At 38.1% G+C, this 25398-nt stretch overlaps 1 protein-coding gene across 1 annotated transcript in view; it reads right to left on the bottom strand.

Annotated features, from left to right (window-relative positions):
• The window catches only part of KHDRBS2 (KH RNA binding domain containing, signal transduction associated 2), a gene marked incomplete at both ends in the record, with an annotated part of 384824 nt that overhangs the window by 16409 nt on the left and 343017 nt on the right, over positions 1 to 25398 (bottom strand). The window contains 2 exons of the mRNA XM_081998222.1: positions 4183 to 4241; positions 21792 to 21874. Coding sequence (XP_081854348.1) covers positions 4183 to 4241; positions 21792 to 21874 — 142 coding nt within the window. The remainder of the gene's footprint in view (positions 1 to 4182; positions 4242 to 21791; positions 21875 to 25398) is intronic.

Consider the following 25398-nt stretch of genomic DNA (forward strand, 5'->3'; position numbering starts at 1 on the left):
TCCTTTCCAGTGAAGGTGCTTCTTTGGACTTGGGCATGACATTACATATGGGCAGGAAAGGTTCTTAGGTACTGTCCTGGTTTCAGCTGGGATAGAGTTAATTTTTAGCTGTACATTTTATCCTAATCGATTTACAAGACAAATCATTAGATTCATGTTTTCACTAGATACCTACTCAGATGACAACAGTGCCAGAAGGGAAACCACAAAATTATTAAAGTATAATGAGAGCAATGGCTATAAACTGTTTGTTCAGAATTAATCCAATTTCATGCCTTCTGTTTTAAAACATAATCATCATCATCAAGTTAAAATAATACTGTCACCTTAGTTTAGACTCCTAGATTTAGATTCACATCTGCAGATATCAAGACCGTCAGTGACATAAATATCATAAATGTTTGTTGAGTGTGATTAGAGGTGAGATTGCTTTACATTTTTGAACATTGTACAGTACTGTAAGAAGCTGGCCTTTTAGTTTTAAAGTGCCTGCGAAAGATATTTCTTTATCACTCACATGAGGAAGCCTATAAGGGTTATAGCCACAAGAAGATTTTTCAGGCATATGTCCCAAATATATGTTCTTTACCCCAGAACAGTGATCTTCAAAATTCTCTAGCTGTAGCTGCATAATCCTGCTCCTATCAAAAATCTGTAGGAATCTCATAATTCCTTGGTGGAGTATTTCCAGGTGCCCAGAGTCTGCTGCAGGGAATGCTTTGAAGTGTCTATACTTTGATCCTTCTGAGAGACTGGGTGGCAAGCATATCAAATCACAGTAGAGTTCAAGTGTCTAACTGCATGAAAGGGTTCCGTGCTATGAATTTTCATTCATGGAACACCCCTAAATCATGGGAAACAGTGGGATTTTACATATACCCCTTTCATCCGACGTTGCTATTGTCTTGTGAGGTTCCTTGGTTGGATTTGGAGGGCATCGAATTCTCAGGAACCTTCACATCAGAAATTGAACAAGGAGTCAAGGCAGTTAACTCAATTTGTGGATTTTACAGCAGTGAATAGTGTGTAAGAATACATCTTGCCCAGCCTCAGGTAAGTGACTTAGGCCCTTTCTCGTTTGGTACTTCCATCTAATCAAAAGAGAGATGAACTTCTTGAGAATTCCATGGTGTTCACGGGGGATTTGCTCTGAAACACCCCTGTGATTTTTGCAACCCTACCATGAACAACCCATAAATGCACAAATCTTAAGAACCTCTGAGGAAACAGTGCCCTCAATCAGAATTCTATGCTCTTTTAAAAGGAGCATAGAACAACCCATGAGACAAAAAACACCTGCTACTTTTCAGGATCCCAGATAGAAAGAAAAGTTATAAAAGGCAGCTTATACAGGAGTACTATGGTGCTGTATAATACTTAACAAACTACAGAGAGCTCTATATTATACTTTTAAAAAAAATGAAGCTTAATGAAGCAAGTTCACGGACAGGATTCCAGAGCACAGAACCAGCAAATTTACTAATCTGCTAAAATAAGTGAACCAACAGGAGCATGAACACTCACATATAAATGCTTCTGATTTCAGCAAGTGGAAGAATCACAATGTGGAATATTATTCCATTTTTAAGTTTATTCCAGCTTATTGGTAAAGCTATTTCAGACCTTTGTATTCAAATGTCAGCTCAGAAAATAGCTTAAGCAAAAATGCAAGTCCACAGTTATCGACCATGTATTTTAAGACAAGTCTAGTAAAGCAAACCCAGGCATTTTGAGTTTGTTTCAGCTCCTGAATAGAAAAAAACCCCAGTAGCTTCATTCAGAGTATAAATCTAGTCATGATTCCACTCTTTGAACACTTTGTAAGCTTTAGTTAATTAGTCCATTCAAAACCCCTGCTGGGAAAACAAGTAATATTCTAGTTTTACAAATGAGGGATTGGAGGAAGAATGACATTACTTTAAGTGTCTTGCCCAAACACACGGAGATTCAGTGTGGGGGAGTCTAGTTAAAAGTAAAACAGTGGGTAATTTTTAATGCTGAGCTCAGACTATGCTTTTTGTGCATCACCCAAAATGCTGGCAATGCACTTGGTAGGAGAAGTGGAGCGGGAATCTGTAGAGGGGAGGAAAGTTCTTTCACTGCAGCTGTTAACTGAACCACACACATTTATATGGATAAGCATAGAGAGGGACCTGGACAAGCTTGAGGAATGGGCCCATGTGAACTTCATGAGGTTCAAAAAGGCCAAGCGCAGGGTCCTGCACCTGGATCAGGGCAGCCCCCATTATCAATCCAGGCTGGGGATGAAGGGATCGAGAGCAGCCCTGCCCAGAAGGACTTGGGGGTACTGGTAGATGAAAAGCTGGACATGAGCCGGCAATGTGCACTCGCAGCCCAGAAGGACAACCATATCCTGGGCTGCATCCAAAGCAGCGTGGCCAGTAGGACGAGGGAGGGGATTCTGCCCCTCTACTCCGCTCTGCTGAGACCCCACCTGGAGTCCTGCGTTGAGCTCTGGAGTCCTCAGCACAGGAAAGACATGGACCTGTTGGAGCTGGTCCAGAGGCGGCCACAGAAATGACTAGATGGGCAGAACATCTCTGCTGTGAGGACAGGCTGAGAGAGTTGAGGCTGTTCAGCCTGGAGAAGAGAAGGCTCCAGGAGACTTTATAGCAGCCTTTCAGTACTTAAAGGAGGCTATGAGAAAGATGGGCACAGGCTTTTTAGCAGGACCTGTAGTGATAGGACAAGGGGTAACAGTTTTAAACTAAAAGAGGGCAGATTTAGACTAGATAGAAGGAAGACTTTTTTGACAACGAGGGTGGTGAAACACTGTCACAGATTTCCCAGAGAGGTGGTAGATGCCCCATCCCTGGAAACATTCGAGGTCAGGTTGGACGGGGCTCTGAGCAACCTGATCTAGTTGAAGATGTCTCTGCTCACTGCAGGGGGAGGCAGGACTAGATGACCTTTTAAAGGTCCCTTGCAACCCAAATTATTTTATGATTCCATGACTCTGTAAGTTATTATTATTACTTGTTTAGCACTGAAAATGTACTTGGCGGCACATTGTATTATAGAAATGTATTGTGAGCAGTGATTATAGAAAAAAAAGTTATTTCTGATTATGCAATGTAATCATTTTGACAACATCTCAGTAATGTCTCGTGATTTGTGTACAAATACAAAGGAAACTGCAACTTTGCATTACAGTGACATTTGCTTCACAGCTACATGAATAAAATTATTTCTTTCATGCAACGATCCTCATATAAGCCCTTACTGTAACTTTTACTTGCAGCATCGTTTCCAGCAGCTCTCATTTTCACAATGCTTTGGAAGTCACCGTGTAAACGTATGACAGTTTATTATTAGTAGTAAATCAAGCGTGACATCCCTGCTGATTATACTAGGGTCAGTCTTTAAGCTGACAATAGTCAGCTTTACTCTATTATTTCAGTGAAAATGTCAGAGATTCACTGTGCCATCTGATCATACAATATACTGAAAAAATATTGATAGGAAAAGGTGGAGTAGATTCTCCTTAGTTATCAAAACACATAACTAATAGCAAACAACAGACCTAGAAAATGGGATGTATGCACTGGAGGAACATTTTCTTTTCCTCTCATGCCCTCGGTCGCCTTGAGGTGGAACTATTCCAGCCCAGACACAGACTCGTTTGGGAGGTGCGAAGAGTGCCGCGCTCCCTCCACTTGTACTGCCTCGTGTGGCACGAGATATTCCATTACCTTGGTGCAGTGGGGGTTCCCATGGTGGTCCCTCTCCTTCCACTTTGACTAAGACTATATTTCAAAATCTCACAAAACTTGCTGGTTGAAGTGATGCATATGACAGCAGGTGCATAGTATTGTTGGCATCAAGCAGACTGAAACTTAACACTGTGAAATATATTCAGGCACTAATCAGAAACTTCAATGTTGCTGTTAAACAGATCTGTAACTGTGGTTAATTTGCTTTGTTGTTTTGATTAAAACTGATCTGTCCAATTTTCTGGTCCTACTTCAATAAGTCAAACCTCACCCTAAATGAAATCCATTTGGTTGTTTTTTGTAAAAGCAGTGAAAGAAAGAAAGAAAGAAAGAAAGAAAGAAAGAAAGAAAGAAAGAAAGAAAAGTATGTGGAAGTAATTTCTGAGCTGTCAGTGGCAGATTTTTTCTTTTGATTTCACACTTTTTCTGAAGATAGAATAGACCTTACCGTAGCTGTCATAAGCCTCTTCGCTTGTTCCGTGACCGTAGTCATAATATTCAGGCACACTGTAACAGATTCAGATAGCCATGTCACTATTATCATAGGTAACCAACTCCAAAAAAAAACCACTCGGAGCCCAGAAAATGAAATAAATTTTAACCCTTTTACATGATAGCATAGTACAGATATTTTTAGGGATAGTGAGAATTAAAAAAATATGAAGGAAAATGCATCAGTGACAATAACAGCTATTAAACAGCACATCACATTTCTCATCTACTGAACATGAAACAACTTTAGTCCTAGATATGTAAACCTAGGAGATGTGACAAACAATGACAGAAATTCTATTTGCAAAAATAAGGTCTGAAAAAAAGACCATCCACTTTATTATTCACTATTGTTAAACTGGCAGAAGAGATGTTAATCTCATTTATCTGTAATTCCAACATCAAACTCTGCATAGTTTGTTCTCCCCAAAGCTGACTCCATTGTACTGTGTGGAACCTGTAAACTACTTATCTTCACCAAAAACACTGACAGGTTTTCAACTTTGCTCCTGAAGAAGAAATCATGTTTCTACTGCTTATAGACAGAAACTTGATTCTCCACATCCTCCTTCCTTATGCAGCTATTGGACATCCATGGAAAGTTTTATACAGTAATCAATAAATTGCGTATTGAAAGTAGCAATGGTCAAGGAGTGGAAAATCAAACTTAGAGTCTCAAATCCACTTTTTCACTGCCTTCTGTTAATTACAAAAATTATGTATGGTTATTTTAACATGTTATCAAAAGATTTCAGATCATAGTTACATTCTGATAATCATCACTCCCCAGCTAGTACCTGGAGTGGACACCCAGCAAATTTGACCTCTACAACATAACGAAATGGAAATGGAATTAATTATTCACACCTTTTGTGTGAATTTGCTTGACTGCTATTATTATTTACAGTTTGCGCCGTGTTTTTGGTACCTGGTACCAAATTCAAGGTCAGACTACTGATGTTATCAGGTATCAGGTTGACATAACCAGAATCAGTCTCTGCCCAGAAAAATTTACAAACTCCATGAATTGTATTGTATTTCTTCTGTCTGCAGTGAACCAAACAGAAAATGTAACACTTTCCCTGTTGTTAATTTTTTGTTGTTGTCACTTTTGCTTCTTTTTCCTTGGACACTATAGACTCTTGCAAAATGAACAGAAGCAGGCAATCAGCTCAATATTGCATTATTGCTCAGGCAATTTTCCATATTGGATTATCATTTTAAAAATTTGAAAACTTGAAAGAGAAGCTTAGCTGACAGTGGAGTGTAAGTAGAAATATTGCACAAATGCAATAGAGACAAACAAGCAATCTGTAACAATTATTTTCTTAAACTACTTTTGACTTCTTTGTTCACAAACTGCCTGTAATCAGATTTTAAATTTCTCAAACTTAATAGCTATCCATAACTATTCTTGGAATAATTTCTGAGAACAATTCATGTGCTGTATCTCACATGAGGGCACTGATTGTGTGTATCTGATAACTGGCAGTCAAGCTGTTTTGATTTGGGACACGTCATCCCCTGACTGGCTAGGCACAGCTCTCATACTGTTTTCAGCTACAAATATCTGTGGGGTTTTTTTGAACTGAAAAGACAACTATAATCATTGTGCATTAATTTAGTAATTTAGCCAGAAGTCATTCACGTGAGTGGATAGTACACTGATGTCAATATCTCAGACAGATGAAATTAATTTGCTAAAGCAGTTGTAGCAAGTGGACATACGAGTGACATGAATGAAAATGAAGTTAACAATTCTAAAGATTTTTATTTTTCTGAAGATTTTTCCCAATGCCAGCTGAGCTCTGTAGGACATAATCACTGCAGAGCATTACCTTCCACGATAATGGGAGCCATCCAGTTTCTTGAAAATTAATTATCTAAATATGTACACCTTCCTATTGAAGTGGTGCAAGAAACAAACAAGAAGAATACATCTTTTATTTGTTGAACATACTACGCATTCTGTACTGTTTTGCAACAATTCTAGTAGCCAGTTAAATCAAATTACAGGATTATGTAAGGTGAACTACAAGGGTTAAATCGTGTATCTAGTCGTATCTACAGACTCATTGTTTAGACCTAAGAAATTACTTGAAATGCTCAGAACAGACAGAGGACATGCCATCCAGATCTGGCAGACAGCCGTATGAAAAATCTTGTGTAATACAATTTAAGCGGCAGCATTTTGGCATACTGCCTGCTTTTCTGGGTAGAGAAGGGTGTTGGACTAGTGAGTGGAGTTACAGGAGAAGGAACCCCAGAACTCTCATCTTCTGTCAGCAGATAAGGTGCTAATATTTCTTCCTGATACAATTTACAAAACAAAGCGGCTGCATCCAAAGGTCAGCTTTGAAAGGAGTGCATTTGGGACCCAATCCAAAGGCCAATAAGTTATCCACAGCAGTCCTGCTTTCAGTGGCCAGTGATTAGGGACTTGAGCTCTTACCATCAACATAACAACCTGCAAAATGCAAGACTTGCAAGAGCAGGTAAAAATTCATTACTACGTTATTCTTGTTGTATGTTTTTATTAGAGAAAGAAACACAATCATACAGACAATAAGGATGTGAAATAAAAATTCTGCACAGTGAACATTCCAAACCGAAATACATTGTGAACAGAACACAAAGTTACTACACAAACCATTAAAAAATGAAACAAGCTGTAGTGCAACAGTAGAAAGGAAATAATTTCTTATATATGGCACATTTTATGCCTGTGAGCACAATACTTAACACATTTCTGAAAACACATAATTCATAGCACAATACATGATTGTGATCTAAGTTCTCTGACTTTATTTCCCTGAATAATACACATTTTTTGTAGATTTGAGCCAAAATGGTATTTCAAATTCCTTGCCAACTCATATTAGAAAGTGTTTTGAACAATACCTAAGTGAAGAAAATGTATTTCTTAGTATGAAATACTGGATTTAAACTCACATTTTGTAAGCCAGACTGCTTGTCCATTAGTCTGCTCTATTTTAAACCTTTCTGAATATCCACTATATTCTCTCACATGCGTTTATATGTAAACATTTTCCTCTGTTTTTTAGCAAAGTGAACAGTGAATGATGTTTATAAAAAATTGGTGATAGAATATGGGTTGACATACATAAGGTCTTATTTTAATTATTGAACTGCAGGGAGTTGTAGTTTGTCTGCATTATGCCCAGCTGTGGAAGGAAACAATCAGCAAATGCATTCAGCATAAATAAAACTTGTTTATATAATTTTAAAGTTCTCAGACTGTTCCTGGAAAATACGGTGAGCTCTAGAAACCTCAGGCTCTCTTGGCAGTACTAACTGGAAACAAGACACCATTATCTGTCATTAGCATTCATTACTTTCAAGAAACACGAAGTGTAATTTACTTAAGTACATGCACCCATCTGAAAGCAGGATGCAATACATATTATAAAGCAGATAAGATTAACTCATTACCAGCTTCTCAGCTTTTACTCCTAAATTTTTTAAGCATTGCACTATACTTTAACACCAGACTTCTGAAACATAGAGATCTTGATGTGCCACGACTTAGACTTTAGTAAGCTTCTACATGTACTGTTTGTGGAAGAATTGATATACATGTGTCTATGAATCTTACAAGTAGTTTAATTATTTTTATATCTCAAATGGTTTGCAATCAGAGAAGATCTCATGTAATTTTTCTCTATCTATATAAAATTTTTGCAACAAAGATGTATGAATCTGTCCTCATTCCTATTGTGTGGGCAAGAAGATGAATAATACATATACTGTTAATCTTCACAATCATAACCTGTATATGCTTTTTTTAAACTTAACTTTTGGTTTTGGTTAGTGCTTTTGAACCTGTCACTTTTAAAGATTTGGGGTCAAAGTTTCCATAAACTTGTGATGTCTTCTTTTCATGCAGATAAAGCCAGATCAGTTCCAAAAAAAAAGAACACAAAGGATGTTTCTTATTTGAGAGATAAGGGCCCTCTGAGGTGCCTTCCAACCTGAAATATCTCGTGCTCCTATGATATGAGAAAGGCTGAAATACAGACACTCTGCATCTAAACAGTGACCTTAAAAGCCAAAAGAGGCTTTTAACCTCTCATTAACTGGGACTTTTTAAAATTGACATTAGCTAAGCAAAAACGAATTCCAGTTTGACTGTGTCAACACCCATGGGAAACCACACAGCTTGTTATCCAAAAGGCTGTAGAAAATGGTGCTTTAAGGTGATTTAAGCAGAGAACCACAAACAAAAGAGTTAAGACTGAAGCCACAAAATCCTGAATCTTGGGTCAACAAGCCAGCTGGGGGAAGGGTGATGCTCACTGCTCAGAGATCAGTGGTGCTCGGTATAGGAAATCACAACATTAATAAATAGACTGAATTAGCCCTTGGCCAATCTCTTCCTGCGCCTGCAGGAAGCTGCTGGCAGGAGACCCCAGGTTAGCAACATTACCATCTGGTTCCCTGGCTGCTCTTACAGCTTCTGTAATATAAGGCAGCAGAAAGTTGCAAGAATTGAAGAAGTTGAGTACTTCTTTGTTCCCTCATGTTTTTGGTTTTGTTTTCTTTTTTTTTTTTATTCCTTTCTCTCTCTTTGTTCTTTGCTTTTACTTGTTGAGACATGCATCTAACTTTTTATTCTCTAATTGTGGAGCACAAAATGTTTTTGCAGACATACTATGGGCCCACTAAAGCCAAAGCTGGAAGGTACAAGGAAGTGTTCATCTGCTTTAAACACCGCTAACACGTGAATCCGTGTAGGTGAAGTGTGTTCTGTAGTCTACCCTGAAAGATCCTAAGAAACTGAAAGCCTTTGATTAAGACCGGTTGAGCTAGATGTAACAGATGTTTTGTTTTTTTTTTTTTTTTTCTGTAAAGACATTATTATATCTTTCTTTTCTTTCTTAATGATTGTACTTTTTGACTGGGAGAGTATATTCTACAATACTATAGGAATCTTTTATTAAGAAATGTTTGGGAAAGAGCTAGTCAATTTAAAAAAAAAGAGGGTTTAGCTAAACCTTGGAGTTATAACTCAGCCATTAGATAATAATAAGGTTCATTTTGTGAAATCCTTTAATTGGTCCAAACTAGACATTCAGCTGATGCCAGTGAAGTTCCACAGTTCAGATTCATAATCAAACAGATGAAAAACTTCCACGCTAGCTTTGGAAGAAGTAAAATTAACTCTTGAGAGACTTCCATCTTTGTGTGTGGCACTCAACAATGTGAGAGTGAAGCAATATTATGTTTTAGGATTGGCACTCTAATCAGGGACTCCCAGCCTTTGTCAGCTTGCAATCAGCATCTGTACTTTGTACAGATACAGATAAATGAAACCTTAGCACTCCTTATAGATGTATCCCAGTCTGGGTTAGCTTCAGACAACAGATTCTTGAGTCAAGCTAACACCCAGGATAATTCCTTAGAGATGGGATTTAATATTTTAGATGACTCTCATTCTTTTTCAGTTCCTCAAATGGATCCTTTGAAGTCTTGGTGTCCTATCTCCCATTATCTCCCTGTTTCTCAATATAATTTCTGTTGAGTAATCCTTGGAAACTTTCAACATTGATAATTGATAACAATCGAATACTCAGCTACTGTGCTAACAGGATCCTGTCTAATGCTACTGCAGTTGTTTTATGTAAGACTTCATTTGTAAGTTTGTTGCAAGACTACATGAGGGATTGAGCCAGCAGGGTTTAAGACATAGTTGTCCATGAAAGAAAAGCTATTTATACAAAGCAGTATGCTTCTGCTTGGAAGACAGGTGAGTAAGATTTGTATTCACCTGAATTTCAATATATGCAATTTTTATAAAATAATATTTAATAGTGGAAATGTGTGAATAAAGAAATAACCCTCCTAGGAATCTGAAACTTACTGGAACATCTCTACTTAACAGAGCATTATATCTACAGGAAAGACTAGAAGTCTTCTGTATAAAGGAACGTCCTGTAGGATTCAGCCTTAAATCACAAATATAGATCTTTAGGATTAATGGAATAATATGGTGAATATTTTAGTGGATAAAGTCTCCCTTTTTCTGAAAGCTCAAATATGATTGTATCCAATATTTTTAACAGAGAAGAATGGCTCCATTACAATACTCCCTGGATTTATTTAGTAGCTTACAACATGCCTGAAGTTAAACTAGATCTCATCTGTCTCCAGCATTTTCCTATGTTTGATTTCATGCTACTGCAAATCTGAATTAAAAAAAATAAAAAAAATAATGAAGCCAGTAAATTTATACAAGCATAAGAGTGGACAGCCATCATAATTGCAAGACGACTTTGTGTTCTGAACTTTTTGCAAAATCTGAAATAGAAACCAGTCTGCCATTTATTTGCTACAACCACAGACATATGGGGATTTCTATTCAATATTCTCCATTCTGCTGTACTTTTCTTATAGACACAGAATTATGACTGAGTATTTCAGAATATAATACTAAATGTCTGCAGACACAGTATTTGCAAAAGGAATGATTCAGAATTTTAGGAAACCTACCCAGTTTTAGAGGAAAAAACTTTTCTCTACTTCAAAGTAATGAAATTTGATTCCGTTTTGCTCATTGAATCAAATAAATTAGAAGTGGCATTTGAAAACAGTTTCAGATGATGAATGCCCTAAGTGGATTGCTGTGAAGATACATAAAATGTCATATTCTAGGCTTCCTGGATTGATTGATTTCAATGGGTTGGAAATAAAATACAGGGAAATCTTTATTTATGAACAGGTGGATATAAGCACAAAGCCAAAATGAAATATGAAAAAGTGAATATACAATGCATAGTAGTTTAAAAGGGAGCGAGTGTACAGTAGAGAAAATAATAATAATGAATATCCAATTTTATGAAGAACCAGTGTAACCACTCTACCTATGGCAGTTTGGATTATATTGATGTGTCTATATATTTTACTATATAGTAATATTTTGATAGTGAGACAGAAGTGAGTAAACATCCGACCATATCCCCAAAAGATTTAACCATAAGATAATCTTAAATAAATTAATGGTTATTCAAAGTCCTGTCTAGCCATCATTTTTAAACTAAGGACAAGATTGTTTCATTTAACTATGGCTGGTTCTCTCCACAAGTAATCTGCAGGAACCTTTTACAAAGTAAGTAGTCAAAGACAGTGGGACTGATTAATTAAATAAAGGTAGATCATTGCTTTAAGCATTTACTAGAGTCATTTTACATTCAAGGAACATCACTGACCTCTCCAAGTGTTTTCCTTCTGAATGCAGCAGAACATATGAATCTGAGAAATATCCTTTACTAAAGCTCCTCAGCAAGACATTAAGAAAGAGAACATGTGAATATGATTGTGAGTTTCTCAATGGCAACACTAAGTCTTTGTCTTAAGACTGTTCAGAAATATGTGCTCCTTAGTTCTTTGGTATTCAGTTAAACAGCCAAAGGTCTTATTCTTACTCTGAGTATTTCTGCCATCTTTTGCCTGGAAATCCCTCCACAGCATTATAGCTAGGGATTCTAGTGAGGCCCCACCTGGAGTCCTGCATCCAGCTCCGGAGCCCTCAACACAGCAAAGACATGGACCTGTTGGAGCAGGTCCAGAGGAGGGCTACAAAAAATGATCCAAGGGCTGGAACACCTCTTTTCTGAGGACAGGCTGAGAGAGTTGGGGTTGTTCAGCCTGGAGAAGAGAAGGCTCCAGGGAGACATTATTGCAGCCTTCCAGCACTTAAAGGGGGCTTCTAAGAAACATGGGTCAGACTTTGTAGCAGGGCCTGTAGTGATAGGACCAGGGCTAATGGTTTTAAACTAAAGGAGGGTAGATTTAGACTAGTTAGAAAGCAGAAATTTTTCACAATGAGGGTGATGAAGCACTGGCACAGGTTGCCCAGAGAGGTGGTAGCTGCCCCATGCCTGGAAACATTCAAGGTCAGGCTGGATGGGGCTTTGAGAAACGTGATCTAGTTGAAGATGTCCTTGCTCGTTGCAGGGACAGTGGACTATATGATCTTTGAAGGTCCCTTCCAACCCAAAGATTCTATGATTCTGTGATTTGGTTGGAGGGGGTGTAGATGTTTGGACACCTCAGGGAACACTGAACTACACTACAACTGGTAGGTACAAACACACTAGAGACATTGGCAAGAGATAGGAACTTACTAGAAGTCTGCCAGGCTTCTCCTCCCTCCCCAAATATCTATTAGCAGGTAAGGAAACTGATAGCTGTCATTTGAAGACTGAACCCTGAAATATGGATCAGAACTAATCTGTTGTACAAGAGCTATTTTTTACTGGCAATGATTTTCTCAAGTAACCGTTCTAATTAGATTTTGAGAATTTTTCAAATGAATTTTTCCTTCAAAAATGTATCAGAGAAGGTTCTGCACAAAATGGAATATGAGAGTTTTTTCTGTCACACAGGTAGAAGCTTTTCAGGAATTTTGACTCAAAGATCTTTGAAGAACTCATAAGCTTTTCAGTTGTACAACTCTAGCACAGTAATGTGCTGATCAGCTACTTGGATTTCTAGGCTTTACAGTGATGTTAATGAATATATGTTGTTACAACATTTACAAGGACAAAAGTAGCCTCTAACCTGGGTGGCTCCAAGACAGCTACCACATCAGTAAAAGCTATGAGCAATCTGAATGCTGCTGCTATCTGTCCCTTAGATCCTCAGCAGAAGGTTTTTAGCAGTTCATTCTTGCAAAATCATGGCAGACTAATTTACTCTTCTCATGACTACAGCTGTCAGTGAGAAGACTCACAAAACAGGTTTTGTGTTGTAATTTGCTCTAACTATTGTTGTATGTACTCTGGCACTGTTGTAAGAAGTCTATGTCAATATCTGAAACTGAAAGGAGCATCTAAGATAGATAGTTTATGCTTTACATGACTTGGCCATCATATTAATTTCTTTTGTAGTGGCAAATAAAATTAATTAATTAAAGAGTTATAATATAACTCTTGATACTTTTGTACCTAAGATTTTTTTCCCCTAATTAATTTTCCCTTTTTCACCACAAGAAGACAGTCTAAAACAGAAAGTTCATCCAGTGCTTCATTGTACTGTATTATGAGATGTATTATAGTCTTCAGTTTGTGTACATTTGTGTATCTAGATGAAAATGCTACCTGTGAAAAATTAAGATCTGATATCTTTATTATGAAATCAACCCTAAAGGAATGGACTAGAATTATCTACTGTAGTTTAACACAACATGAAAAACATATGAAAGACAGTATCCTACTCTATTAAAAATAAATTTACTTTTTTTAGTGCTTGAAACATCAGATTTACATTAATTGTTCCTGAAAGTATTTCTATCAGTCATAAAAACACCATAAATCAAAATGGAGTTTGAAAATGGGGTTACTTTCTTTTTATTTGTAATAAAACAGCTTCCTTAGTCCAATTAGATTATCCTGTGTTGTTATCTTGAAGTAAACCTAGTCGTGCATGAACAAAAAACAGAAAAGGGAACAAAAAACATAGCTAAGAAGGGACCTTAAGATGTCACCTATATAATTTCATCTACCTATAAACACACCAATTTATTTACATGATTCTTTACTGAAATTTGTCTAATGTGGTTTTAAAAGCTATAGTGATGTTATATAGTCCTTAAAGATGCTATACCAAGCACTCTAGTCTTATGTTACTATTCTTCACTCCCTCCTAATGTTAATACTAAATTTCTGTTACTGAAACACAGGGCCATCATTTTTTGCTGAATCCAAAAGGAGCTTGGAGAGAAGAATACTCCCTTGCATAGGGTCCGTCAAAGAACATGTATGCTTAGCAGAACTGTGTATTGCTGTCTTTACGAGTGTTATGAGTGTTAGCCTGAAAGTATTATTTTACTTGCAGCACTGTTTGTGAAGAACTCATCTTTGGAAACAGATGTACATACGAAGTCTTGGTATCTGGAGGTCAAGGGGTAACCGGGACGAACTGGAGCTCAGGCAAATAAATATACACTGTTGATGTAAATAATCCCTGCAGATTCGACTGGATAAAATATTCTTTGCTTTACTTTCTAAATCATTTTGCAGCCTAACTCTGCACTTCAGTGATTGTACTGTAAGCCATGTAAGTGACATGGGCTGAACTCTGGTCCATGTTATATTCTTGCATATCAGATCAGAAATAAGTGATCCCTAAATGCCCTCTACTAGCGCCCACACTGCAGCAAAAGGAGCTGTAACCACATGCTGTACAAAAGATAGCATGAATTTGACAACAGAAACAAGAATAACCAGGAAAACAGTTTCTTTTCAAAGTCAATAACTCGTCATATATTCATTCTCAATGGTAGATTATTCTCTTGAAATTTTGAATGGGTCCAAGTCATTAGAACTGCAAAGCCTACTACAGGTTGAACTGATAGGTCTTGCTATGAACATATAGTTACTAGGATACTACTACATTGATATGGTCCTAGAAACTATCTGCCATAGCAGGAAAGTGGACATAGGCAGCATATATGCTCCGAAACTTGTGTTTCTCATTATATTTTAGTTACTAGCATTGAGAAACAGGAGCTCAGTGGGACTTTGCACATGGCAGCACAGCTATAGCTATGAACCACAGATAATTATACCTTTTGAATTAAATATAATTCAGTTAGATGAAAGCTATGCCAGTCAACTTGAAATTCTCTGATACTGCACCTTTTCTTTCTCTCTTCTTCAGTCATCTAAGATAATTTCATTTGAGCAGTTACCTAACACAATGTGTGTCAGTCTTTGGATCATGTAAAAACTTAAAATTTATTTCAGATGTATTAATGCCATCTTTCTTTAAGTTAAGATTTAGATTCTGTACTACCATTAACTTCTTAGAGAGGAAGTTCAGAGAGGACATCACCTATAACGTGCATTTCTGCATCAGAAACAGAAGCTTGGTTGTTTGCTTAGCAGGTGCAGGATGGGTTTGCAGTGTGTGTTTGACAAACCTAAATGTTTGTCCCAAAATGCTTTCATACCAGCATGGAATGCGTGTCCAGAGGACTGTTGCCTATAGCATTACATAAAATATTTGCAAAATTAGTGGTAAATATTTTGCAAAGAATTGCTTCACAGCCCTAAAATGGGGTTACTGTCGTTAGTGAGGCTGGGTCCAGGCAGGGAAGAGAAAAGCCCTTTACCATCTTGCAGTCACAGCATAGATGATGATATGTCATGAGGAGGCCCGTGTCACTGTGGGATGGCATCTGTAACAGTAATGTTTTGCACTATTTTCATCTGTCTTTTATCACTGAATTATTTATTCTTCTTGTCAGTATGTTACAGGTTTTCTGATATTTGCAAGTCTATTTCCAGCCTAGGACGGGAGTCACCGACTCTTCTTTCTTTAGCAAGCACCCACTCAGCATCTCATTTTGCAGCTGAACTACACTTTTAACAAAAGCCAGACTGAACAAAAGACAGAAGAACAAGCAAACCAACCAGCCCTGGAAGCCATTGCCAATATACCAACTACCTGTCCACAAAAACCAGAACTGATGGACATGTAAGTGTTCCTGCCAGGCACTGTGGAACAGGGAAATTATATCAAACCCAAATTTTAAGCTTCAACAGACAATCATTGACTCCCTTTGTTTTTCCCTGTCAGGCACGGTTGTTTACACTACATATGGTTGGATGTGTTGTGCATGAGTGGGTTAAAAAGAACATACCCTTCCTGGTTCTTTCCGTGACTGGCCAGTCAGTCCCAGATTTCCTTAGTATCTCTTCTGTCTGTGGGAACATGGTACCTTTGAAATGAAACTGCTGGTGCTGGCAGAGATACAACTATCAGTGGAGATGACTATAGATGTGGTAGCAGACCTGAAGATGTCTCTGCTGGCCATCACAGTTCTCAGCTGATTCATCAGGAACTGATCCACTTCTGCAAAATTATTCTGTTGGTCTTGGCTGAAGAGTTTGGCCACACATGTGGTACAGGCTGATCCCCTACCAACCTTTGAGTAACCAAAAAGGCAGATCTTTGTAGATCCTCTCTCAAAACTTTTCACCCTTTTCTCCCGGTGATCTAGTGTTCTCAGCCCATGAATGCTGGGCAGTGGTGGTGGTTCAACAGACTTAAAAGTTCCTGCTAAGAAAATAAAAAAGTCTATTTTATTTTGAAAATGAATAGGATTCTCCTACATCTTGTATGTTACAGCTGAGTTGGAAATTGATACTTTTTGATACCACTTAGGAGTTTTTTTATGAAGTTGCTTGTTGCCCTGTAAAAATTTTATTTATTTCTTTAAATCAACATCTGAGTGGGAATGGAAAGGAAGAATAGTTGCCACCACATGTTCCAACATGGTTTGAAGGTAAGAAGCCATTGAGAATATCAGTGTGCTTGAACTGCTAAGAATCATCAAAAAGTGCAGAAGCAGCATAACTTTACAGGCCTCGACAGGAATGACATCTACCTTAGCAATGGAAATTGGGCAGCTTCTGATAGAATGGCTCACAGGCGAGGGATAACTATAGCAAAACACAGGTGCAGTTGTAGTAATTTTGTTTAATGCCAGAATTCTGTTAGACAACCAGAATATACTTCTTACAAGTTTTTAAGTATCAAGTGTAAGAAGAGAGGAAAACTTGGATATTAACTGGTTGCTGAGATAAGATACTGCTGTTTGATAACAGCAGGCTAATTCTTTCCCATATCTCTCTTCTGCGCCTCACCGTTGACACATGTGAACAGGCAATGATGAGGAGCAGGGATGACAATCATATTCAGAAAGGGATTTTTACTTCTGAATAGCATGTCTAGGATTTATATTTTTAACCAAAGTTGTCAGACTAGAGGTTCAGGAGGTAAATCTAGTTGGCAGAAAGGGTTTGAATCTTCTCTGCCTGATTCCAAGTGCTTAGGGAGTGGTATATAAACTTAACAACTACTGAATATCTCTTGGTGTGTCTGGGCAGGCAGATGTACTTATCACTGAGAGCCATCTTCACACTGTATGGAAGGGAGAGGGAGAGAGGAGAAAAAGAGGTTTAATTGAGAAATTTGAAGTGCGGCACAACATTGCCCATGGGAAGTATGTCAGATCTAATGTCTTCCCCTGCCCACTGAAATGTTTTTTTCCTTGTTATCTTTGGCAATGGACAAAGATTTCATTCTAATTACTGTAAAAACTGTAATTTGACATCAGTATGAACAAATATATAAAATGAGCAGGGTTTTGTATTGGACTAGTACTGTTTAATATCTTCTTCAATGACATACACAGTGGGATTGAGTGCACCCTCAGCAAGTTTGAAGATGACACCAAGCTGAGTGGTGTGGCTTTCACACCTGAGGGATAGCATGCCATCCAGAGGGAGCTGGACAAACTCAAGAAGCGGGCCCGTGAAAACCTCATGAAGTTCAACAAGGCCAAGTGCAGGGTCCTGCACATGGGTTGAGGCAAGCTCTGGTACCAATACAGGATGGTGGATGAAGGGATCGAGAGCAGCCCTGACGAGAAGGACTTGGGAGTACTGGTGGATGAAAAGCTGGACATGAGCCAGCAATGTGTGCTCACAGCCCTGAAGGCCAGCCCTATCCTGGGCTGCATCCAAAGCAGCGTGGACAGCAGGTCGAGGGAGGGGATTCTGCCCCTCTACTCCGCTCTGCTGAGACCCCACCTGGAGTCCTGCGTCCAGCTCTGGAGCCCTCAGCACAGGAAAGACATGGTCCTGTTGGAGAGGGTCCAGAGGAGGCCACAAAAATGACCACAAGGATGGAACACCTCTCCTGTGAGGACAGGCTGAGAGAGTTGGGGTTGTTCAGCCTGGAGAAGAGAAGGCTCTGGGGAGACCTTATTGCTGCCTTTCAGTACTTAAAGGGGGCTTCAAAGAAAGATGGGGACAGGCTTTTTAGCAGGACCGGTAGCGATAGGACAAGGGGTAACAGTTTTAAACTAAAAGAGGGCAGATTTAGACCAGATAGAAGGAAGAAATTTTTGACAATGAGGGTGGTGAAACACTGGCTCAGGTTGCCTGGAGAAGTGATAGATTTCCCATCCCCGGAAACATTCCAGGTCAGGTTGGATGGGGCTCTGAGCAAGCTGATCTAGTGGAAGATGTCCCTGCTCATTGCAGGGGGGTTGGGCTAGATGACCTTTAAAGGTCCCTTCCAACCCAAACTATTCTATGATTCTAAATGTCCTTGCTAAATCTGTAGTCTTTCATGGAATCTTGTCAATAATGCTTATAGACACAGTTGGGAAGGGCAGCCAGTTAGTCATTGAAATTTTTGTCCTGACGTTCCATCCTGTATTCTGGGTTGTCATTATGGGACAAGAAAATATAAAGGTAAAAAGGTGGCTTTAGAAATACAGTTTCTGCTAGTTAAAGCAAGACATACATCATGCAATATAGAGTGTATTTGTCATGGCCCATAATCCTCTCCTTCCTATAACAAGACTTCCCTAACATAATAAGGTACAGGTGGCACTTACCATAGTGAGGGTCCTGTTGTTCTTTTTCTTCAAATTGCATATTGTCTCCATTTCAAAGTGATCTTGAGGTGCCTCTTAGCTCATTCCGCCATGCAGACTTATTGTGGGTTTCATTGCAGCCTGATCCAGAGACTCTGTCATGGCCTCTTCTGCAAAGTGATCCCATTCCCCTATATTCAGCCTAAAAATCAGGCTGCTCTTCATGAAGGACAGAGCTCTCTGGAAGGGTGGCAGTGGTAGAGTTCATTAAAGGACCTATACAAAATGTATTGCTGGGCCTGCAACACTGTCCCTGACCTTCAATACAAATCTTCAGGTAATTGTGCACAGAAGTAGAGATTTTATCTCTATTTGCATATGGATGGTCTTGGGGCTTGGTATTTCTGGTGTTCCTTCTACTAAATGATAATCTTGTGTTGTAGCACAGTGGTGTATGTCAATGGTGTGCTCATTTTCTGCTGTTGGACGAGCCTAATTTAAGAAAAAGTCTAAATCAGACCTCTTGGTCAATGAAGAGCTAAGGGCCCTGAGAAGGAATACATATGGGTAGAACGCCTCTGGTGAGCAAATGAGAAGTATATATAAGGTGTGGAAGACAAAGCTGTAGGTAACGGGTGGTGGTGGCAGGCTACCCAAATACTATCTTCACTCTGTGCATTGGATGAGCAGTGGAAAAAGGCACGACTCACTATGTGCTCTGCTCTAAAGCACACTGAATTCAGCTTACATTCAGATGATCCATCCCATCTCACCCCATCCCGTATCTGTCTCTGCCCCCCGCCCCAACACATTCTTCTATTTGAAGCAATGAAGAGAGTAAGGCTTGGTCAACACGCATGGGGACACAGACAGTCAGAGAGTTTGTACCTTCTCTAAGAATTTCCATACTGATTCCTTAACAAACCATAAAAAAGTGGAAACTCCATAAAAAGTGAGTGGAAACATTGCCCTTAACGTGAACAGAAATCTTGTCGCTCTGCATTAAGCTACCAAGTACAATTTTTTCTCATCTCATGCTTTGGAATTTCAGTCAGTCCCTGCAGAGAGCAGTAATCATATTTTTCTTGCTGAGCACAGACATTGTCTACAAGTTTTCGTTATTTTTTTTCCTGTAAATCACACAGTGGATGACATGAATAAGTGTTTTGAAGCAGTATTACTTATCTTTTTTGTTAGGTGTGTACATGATATATCTTGCTTATATGATTGGAGTATAGTAATAACCAAGATCTGATATTGGGAGAAAACTTTTCGATATATACATCTAACAAAATATTTTGGTCATGCTATTTCATTGTATTGTATTATTTTGTCTCAGTAGGGAGACATTTCTGTGAAGCTAAATGGCCAATAAGGTACAGAAGTCCAAACTGCATATCTAATGGTCCATTTGTTCTTTAAATCTTTGAAATGAGAAGTGTGTTGCTCCGGTAGTGTTCTCTTTGAAATCAATAGACTACTTGCAGTATTCAGCAGCACTCAACATGGATAAGTGTGACTGTGTGTCCTGCCATATATTAAAAAAGGAAATGTTTTAGCTGCAGATTTTAAATAGATTAGGTATCCTAGAGGTACCTCACATTAGTAGCTAACGTATCTGATGACTAAACTTAATAGCTGTTTAATCGACAAAATTATGTGACTCCATGAAAAGTTTTCTGTCTTGAGTCAAATTGTCACTTCCAGTTCTAGCTGGATTATAATACACTCATAAACTTGATATATTTGTCATTTAGTTGCCTGGGACATCAACTTGCAAAGAAATTACAGGTTAATTCAGATGATATAAAGCTACACCCTAGCAGAGAGATTTCCAACTAATTATTATTTTTACATCAGAGACAATATCTCCTGTGACAATTCACTATTGTAGCAAAAGATGGGCCAAAGTCTTTTCAAAAAAGTTGAAGTACATTTAACAACAATAATATCTACCTACACAATGACATGATGGGTGCAGTTAGTAATATATAATTAGTTAAAAGTGTTGTTAAAGTATATTTGATGGGGTTCCCATTTAGGTGTGACAAATCCTTTTAAATATAATTCACTGGTTATAAAAATACTTACAAAGTATTTTTTATCAGCTCAAGTGTCACTCACTACAGCAGTTCTGGAGCTGAACAGAATTCTGACAGGAATTTTCATCAGCAAAGCATTCGACAAAAAAGATGGTTAAAAAAAAACGAGTTTAAGGTTCTCTGGTCTTTGGAGTGCAGAACTCTGTATGTATACATCACTTTCTTGCCTGGTGAGAATCACACTAATTCAGTTACAATCTGCGTCTTTTCTTGTTAACATTTCATTTGCCTTTCCACAATCTTACATGTGCTCTTAGGAACCCATAAGAGTATTTTCTGATTAATTGGCTGAAACACTCTTTTATTCTTCAGCTTAACTGGGAAGAAGATGTAATTTCATATTTAATAATCATGGACCAACTGTTAAATTAATATATGAATGCGTGTGGTGTATGAGTACATAAAAAGTGATCATTTTTGTTGGCTCATTTTAGTGACACAAATCATAAAACATATGAATGTAATTTACCCCATTATCACACATGGTAAGGACATAAAATGAATTTCCAGACTTGGTTGCTTTTATCAATTCTGAGAGTTGCTGAGAAAGTAACCAGATGAAAACAGTTCCAGCCTTACTTTAGGCATGTGATTCTCTTCTATAGTTTACCTTGATGGTGGATGCCAACCAGTGACAGGTATTCACCATCATAATTGTTATTATTTTATTTCCTTCTGGTATGTCCAAAATATTGTAAAAACCATAAATTGGAGATGCCCTTGACAACTTCATACTAGTACAGGAAAAAAAAATGCACGAACAAGTTCAGAATTATGTCAGATAGGAAAACTATGTAATCACTTGTTTTAAAAAAAAAACAAAACAAACTACTTAATTTGCACCAATTTTAAAACTAACCACTCGCATTTTGCTTCATCTGAATAAGTCTGTATATAAACTCTGACTGCCATTATTACTTTTGGACAGCTTTTTAAAGTACTGTGACATTTCGTAGAATTTAATGTGTAAAATAAAACAGGAAATTTACATGAAAAGCTAAGAGAAAAAATTGTTCTTTGACAAATTAATGTAAAATTACAAATACTTACCTTTGTGTTTGGGTGGCATAAGTGTTATCATATGCCTCATAGTTTGGATCATCATATTCACCCCCATATCCATCATCGTATCCCTACGGGAAAAATAGAACACCATAGCTTAGAAGAGTGATAAATCAAAGCATATTATCAAGCTGTAAAATTAACTTACAGCAACATATATGTGCTATGTTTGCGCAGTATTATGTAAAACACGCAGCCTACTGATGAGAATTGTGAATGGTGAAGAACAACCTGTACGTTGCAAGCGTAAAGAAATCAGTTACTCACTGAAGAACTCAGTTTATTCATTAATAAACTGTGGTGGATTGTCCAAACCACAGTGCTTCAGTGGGATCTGTGTAGAATACTGATGAACGATAATGAAAACAATCATTTCCTAGCAATTTGTTATATGAATGGTTCCATAAATACCTATAGGTGAAATGAACAAATGGCAGGAAAAATATATTGACTGTGGAACATGATTAAGAATGTTATTGTGATAAGATCATAATATTCAGTCTACTTAAAAAAAAAAAACAATAAACAACCTATGAGAAACAATATTTGTACATCTTTGTGAAGGGAGTAATGGGTTATGATTTTTAAAAATGACTTACAGTAAGCATCTTTTCCTTCATTGACCATCCTACTCTTTTTAAAGGCATGCTTTTCTGTAACAATTTAATGAAAAATTTAACACAGGTTCCTCCCATCTAACACAAGGGTCCTAACCGAAGGGCTCAGACAAATGCTCCATCTGCCTAAGCCAGGGAGAGATAAGTCACTTCAGATGGTGGTTCAGTTCATCTAATGCCTGAATCTTCTACTGAGGGAGCCATGGGCAACTATGATCCACTGTAGCTGCCTCAACCAAAGAGTGCTCAGGAACCAGACAAGAAATAAATAAAGAGATAATCCAGGACATGACTTTTGATATGCTCTTTTCATATGACGGGACAACAGAGTAGGCAAGAAAAGCTATACAGAAACACATATTTTTTTCCTCTATGAATTTTTGGAGCCTATATTTTTAGTTAGACAGAAATCAAACATTTTGTAGTCACAAGAAAATTTTCCTGTTATGGGAAGTGCTAAAGGAAATAGGGAGTTTAAAAATCTTTGACTCAATATTAATTACAGCAGCAGGCATTTTTTTTTTTTCCTGGACAAGCTATGCAAAGTTTAGTTAAATTGGAGTAGAAGGGACAGCATAAGTCAGCTCAAAAATAACAGCAGTCCAATAAACAATCACTCTGGTACACTATCATAATTACACAAAGTACAGTGTCAGTTTGGTACTTTATTATTTGTGCTAATTAAACTCCATAATGGTAATGAACTAGACTTCACTGGTACTCTCAATTTAAAGAAAACATTCAAAAGAGGAAGCATTCAGTTATGTCTCCTTAGGTCAAGCATATTAAATTCGCCTGTCTTCCTGTCTCCTACTCAACAGCGAGGGTGAGTGTGGATTCCATGTGGGAGACATCACCCCTGGGGCACTGCGTAGCCCGAAGGAAGGACAGGATTTCGGATGGCAACTCCACTTCTCGGGCACCTACGTCAGCTTTTAGTAAGCGAAAGCTTTTCTATGCAGGAGGGGAAGTCCCATTTTGAGACTGGGGAATGGCATTTCTCAGAATCTGAGGTCCACATAAACCTCATCATCTTCCATTTCAGGTGGAAGTGCACCAGTTTGACTTGCCTTCATTAGTATGAACTCATAGCAAGGAGTGCAGTTAAACACATATCCCTGCAGACTACAGTGATGCATTTAACACTATATAGCTAAATACACAGTATTCCTTCTGGGGACGGGATGAGAGAAACAATGAACCACAGATGTTAGTCACTTTGATTAGTATGCTACTGGGTGGGATCCTGCTACTGGGAAGATGAGGGTGATGCAAGTTCCTGTATAAAGCCGAATAGCTAAAGGAAAGACAGTTCAGCATGTTTACCCACCATATGAGAAAAAAGGAAAGGAAACAATTACAAATTAGCGCTTTCAGTTTCTTGACGCCTGAGGTAGATCAATGTTGAGCAGCGGTAGGGCAGAGAACGCTTGTTAATATTTGACACTTCTGTGGGTTCATGTTACAGATTTTAACAGCCTCCCTAAAGGCTCAGAGCAGGTCAATACAGTGCAAATGTTTCAAGTGGAATGGTTGGAAAACAGAGACAAAGTAAAGCAGCAAAACGTATCTTTAATAAAGAAAAAAGTATTTTCCGGATAGTAATCTCTTATTTGTGTCAATTTGTATAAGAATGATCTTCTAATCCTACAGGTGAACTATTTATGTAAGGTACATGCTAGCATTTTTTCAAAGTTTAATGTGGTGTATCATATGCAGACACCTTTGTCCCAAAGAAGCCTTTAATCTTCAGCTCTCCAGAACATCCAACTTTAATGTTTGAAAGTATTTCTTGCATGCACATTTTGAGATGTAACACCCAGCTCCCATGTAGACCCTGTTAAGATCCAGAAGCTATGAGTTTGAGGATGTTCAAATTCACATATTCTGCACTCCGTGCAATGAGGACAGGGCTCCCAAGAGCAGTTCTGTACATATCCAGAGACCAGAACCTAGGATGCCGTCTCCAAATGCAGTGCAATCTTTTACTTAGCAATAAAGTCAAATTTCTTCATGCACTAAGTCTATTAGTCCTTGTATTAAAAAAAACCCAAACAAACCATATTAAACTGATAAATGATCTATGTATGTTTGCTGATGGGAACAGAGTTGTCTTCTTAGAGAATCTAAGTTACTAGTGCTGTAGCCTCACCTCATGAAGGAAAAAGGATTGATTTCCCATGCTGTCAGTGTTTCGAATGTGACATTTTTTCTTCTATAATTTCTCCAATTTCATTTATTTCATCAGAAACCTTCACTTATGTGTATAACACTTGGACGTTCCAACCTGTGTGCCAGTTCTAACACCTTTTAACAGAGGTCTGTGCTTTTCAAGCAGAAATATCTCAGCTAAAGCAACTTTGGGCCTGATCGGATCAATGTCCGTCACTGGTGAATCCATCCTCACACTCATCAGAATATTAGAAAACTTGTAGCAAAAGTTGATAGGGTCAAGCCACCTGGTTTCAGTGAAGGGGAAGAAAGCATTTCCCTAAATCTTTAGAGTTCTTTGAAGAGGTTAATGAGGGTGCAGATAAGCAGGACCTGAGGGAAACAGGATCCTTTGAATTCCAAAAAGTTACTGATGAGGTTTGATTCTCAAGGCTATGCAAGGGACTGGGCTTGGTTGCCTGGGAAGACTGTTTTTCTGTGTGAGGAGTCGTTTTCCCCGTGGTAGCTGCCACCACCCTTCAGAAGAAAAAGCTTACTGGAATGAACTGAAAAATATGAAACAGGGGAACTACTAGAAATATTCGAAGTCAAACTGATAGCCATTTCTAGGCTAGGATTTTATGCCAGAGTATCTTTCTCTCATGTATTTCTTAATAAAACATCTTTCCAAAATATAAGAAAAAGGACCTCTCTGTGTCAGGGAAAAGGAAAGTGAGTCTTTCAATGACTAGGATTTCCTTTGGCCTTACAGTGATACATCCTGAACCGGAGATTAAGGAACAGATATACAGATCTGGAGCTGCAGT

Source organism: Phaethon aethereus (genome assembly GCF_964289735.1).
Source record: "Phaethon aethereus genome assembly, chromosome: 3".
NCBI classification, from domain to species: Eukaryota; Metazoa; Chordata; class Aves; order Phaethontiformes; family Phaethontidae; genus Phaethon; species Phaethon aethereus.